Source organism: Gregarina niphandrodes (assembly GCF_000223845.1).
Source record: "Gregarina niphandrodes unplaced genomic scaffold scaffold00057, whole genome shotgun sequence".
NCBI lineage: Eukaryota > Apicomplexa > Conoidasida > Eugregarinorida > Gregarinidae > Gregarina > Gregarina niphandrodes.
In genome coordinates, this window is record NW_011645824.1 from 52,301 (window position 1) to 54,647 (window position 2,347).

Genomic DNA, 2,347 nt, shown 5'->3' on the forward strand with positions numbered 1-2,347 from the left:
CTTTTGGGACATAAAAGACGTTGGGCATATTTGGGACAACGCGCGCGTGTTTGCAGCGCATCACTAGGGAGAGACGTCATTAAGGGTTGAAACCAGGACTCCAGAAAATGCGACCAACCCAAAGAGATCTCCCTCCTTCCTACGAGGCCTCTCCCAGTGGCGGAGAGCCCAACAAACCTACGCCGGAGTTCTTCCCCAGTGGCTGGAAGAATTACGGAACAAAGAAAATCGGACTCGATAGCCGTACTTATTGAGGACTCGATAGGGGTGGGCCGTACGTAAACCGGGTGGCCGAGCGTGGCACAGGACGGCCACAGGACAAGCACAAATTGTAGGACAAGCACAAGCAGTACTTATTGAGCAGTTGGGGTGTTAAACAAAAATGGGTGGTCCATATTTTAGGCCATGAAGGGCGGAATCACGGAAGCGTGGAGTTGACTTTCCGAGCGCGGTGCGTCGTAGCCGGCGTCCCTTTTGAAGCGTTTGATAAACTGTTGAGTGACTTCGGCGGCGCGTTCCTTTGTGGTTGCCCGCATGCACTCTGGAGCGAGGAGGAGGAGGAGCTTACTTGAGGTTTCTTCAGTCGCGATGTTTACACGTTGCTCAAGGATGACATACAGCTGAGAGTAAGAGCCGACGCAGCAGTACTTGCCGGCGTCTCCTAGACGTGACTTGAGTTGACGCAAGAGGCTGTCAGTTACTTGGTGCGAGAGTCGATAGAGTTTCAATAAGTCGTAAAGTCGCATGATGCACCCGCGTTCGAGTCGATCCTGCAGTACCAATCCGGCATTCTCGTTGCTCACGCATTTCTCTTTCCAAGGCTGCCAAGTAATTCCGAGCGGAATGTGCTGAGTGCCCAATCCCTGTGCATCCGCGTCTTTTCGCACTTCCTCCGCTGCAGCATCTGCCACTCTCTGCCAATCACGACCGCTCCCCGTGCCGTCACTTTCTTTGATGCGTCCCACTGCGGCTCCATCACTGGCAGCTGCCAAGGCCGCGACGTCCTGAATTCTCGTGGGATATCGGAGATCTTTCAGATCCTGCGGGCGACATTCAGGACAAACAAATCCGCTCAGCCACGAGACCACAGCCACCTGGTGCTGCGCATTCAATCCAAGTCGGGGGCGACAAACCCCGCGCCAGTGTCGGTCGCTGAACTTGGTCCCAGGCTGTAACTTGTTGTAAGCGTCGAGCAACTCTTCTTCAATTACGGCCAGCGTCCTCTTTCTATCCAAACCGAGGGAGTTTGTGGTGACGGGGGTATCCAGGGTTACCAAATCGACCGTGGTGCTCTGAGCGTAACGCTTCAAAACAGCTGTTACTTCCGCCGGATCGTTTTCGGAGACACATGTCACGTAAGTTGCCAACTTGGACAACACCTGCTCAAGCTGCCCTGCCCAATTCATGGCGACTCCCTCCTCAGCCGTGTACTTCTCATGGTCCCTGTCTATTTCCACGAGGATTTTCGCGCTCTTTTTATTAAACTGGATTTGCTCCACTGAACGCAGTCGCAGGTCCTTGTCCTCCTTCATCTTGGCCAAACATTGCAGCCCTATCGAGAGAAACAGATCAGGAGTCATGCGGTGCTCCGAACTCCAATCCAAACGGACACAGTCTTTGAGTGGCTTAGGCAACCTTAGTGCCTCGTCCTGTCTGGGAGTTCTGGCTGCGGAACACGAGACAACAAGCCCACCTTGAGAGTCGAAACTTCCGCAAGCAGAATCTCCAGTGCCCAAAAGACTTACGGACAAGACTACAGCCAAAGAAGACCCCTCAACAACAGATGATCCCCGAATGCTCCTCATGGAATTACAAAATTTTATAAATGTAATAAATAATGAAACTAAAGTCGGTTTTGCGCCAGTATTGGGGCGCTCGAAAAGTGTGTGCGCAAACACGCGCACAATCTTTTGGAGAGAGGGTAGAGACTATAAAAAAGATCAGAGGCCACAAAAAAGATCAGAGATGGTATCTAATATGAAGGACGACGGAAATGCAAGGTAAGAACCGGGCACCCACGGGCACTGGACGGAAACCCCGGGAACGGCAGTTAATTAAGATGCCGCCCGGGGGCCGGGTTTGTATGGTCGGCATCGTGGCTATCATCGGTAGTTAGAATGGAGCAATAAAAAAATTTATTTAAAATTATTCACTAGTATTTCCACTCATGGTTTTGTACTTACAGTTTTGACCAAACCGTTGTCTGGCGGTTGATTAGAAGCGCTGGTGTCAGTAGACAGACGAGATACCGCACAGTAGATACCGACTACTGAGCAGTTATGATATGGCAGGTTTATGTCTTGATGGCAAGTGGGTTGTCAGAGTACAGTAGTTGTGTGTGTATGTG

General features: G+C 51.4%; 1 protein-coding gene across 1 annotated transcript; it reads right to left on the minus strand.

Annotated features, from left to right (window-relative positions):
* Positions 1-398: 398 nt before the first annotated feature.
* On the minus strand, positions 399-1,805 carry GNI_170460 (hypothetical protein; the record flags this gene model as incomplete). The annotated part of the gene is made up of 1 exon (XM_011134989.1): positions 399-1,805. The coding sequence occupies one exon, from the start codon at positions 1,803-1,805 to the stop codon at positions 399-401; it is 1,407 nt and encodes a 468-aa protein (XP_011133291.1).
* Between the last annotated feature and the right edge of the window lie 542 nt (positions 1,806-2,347).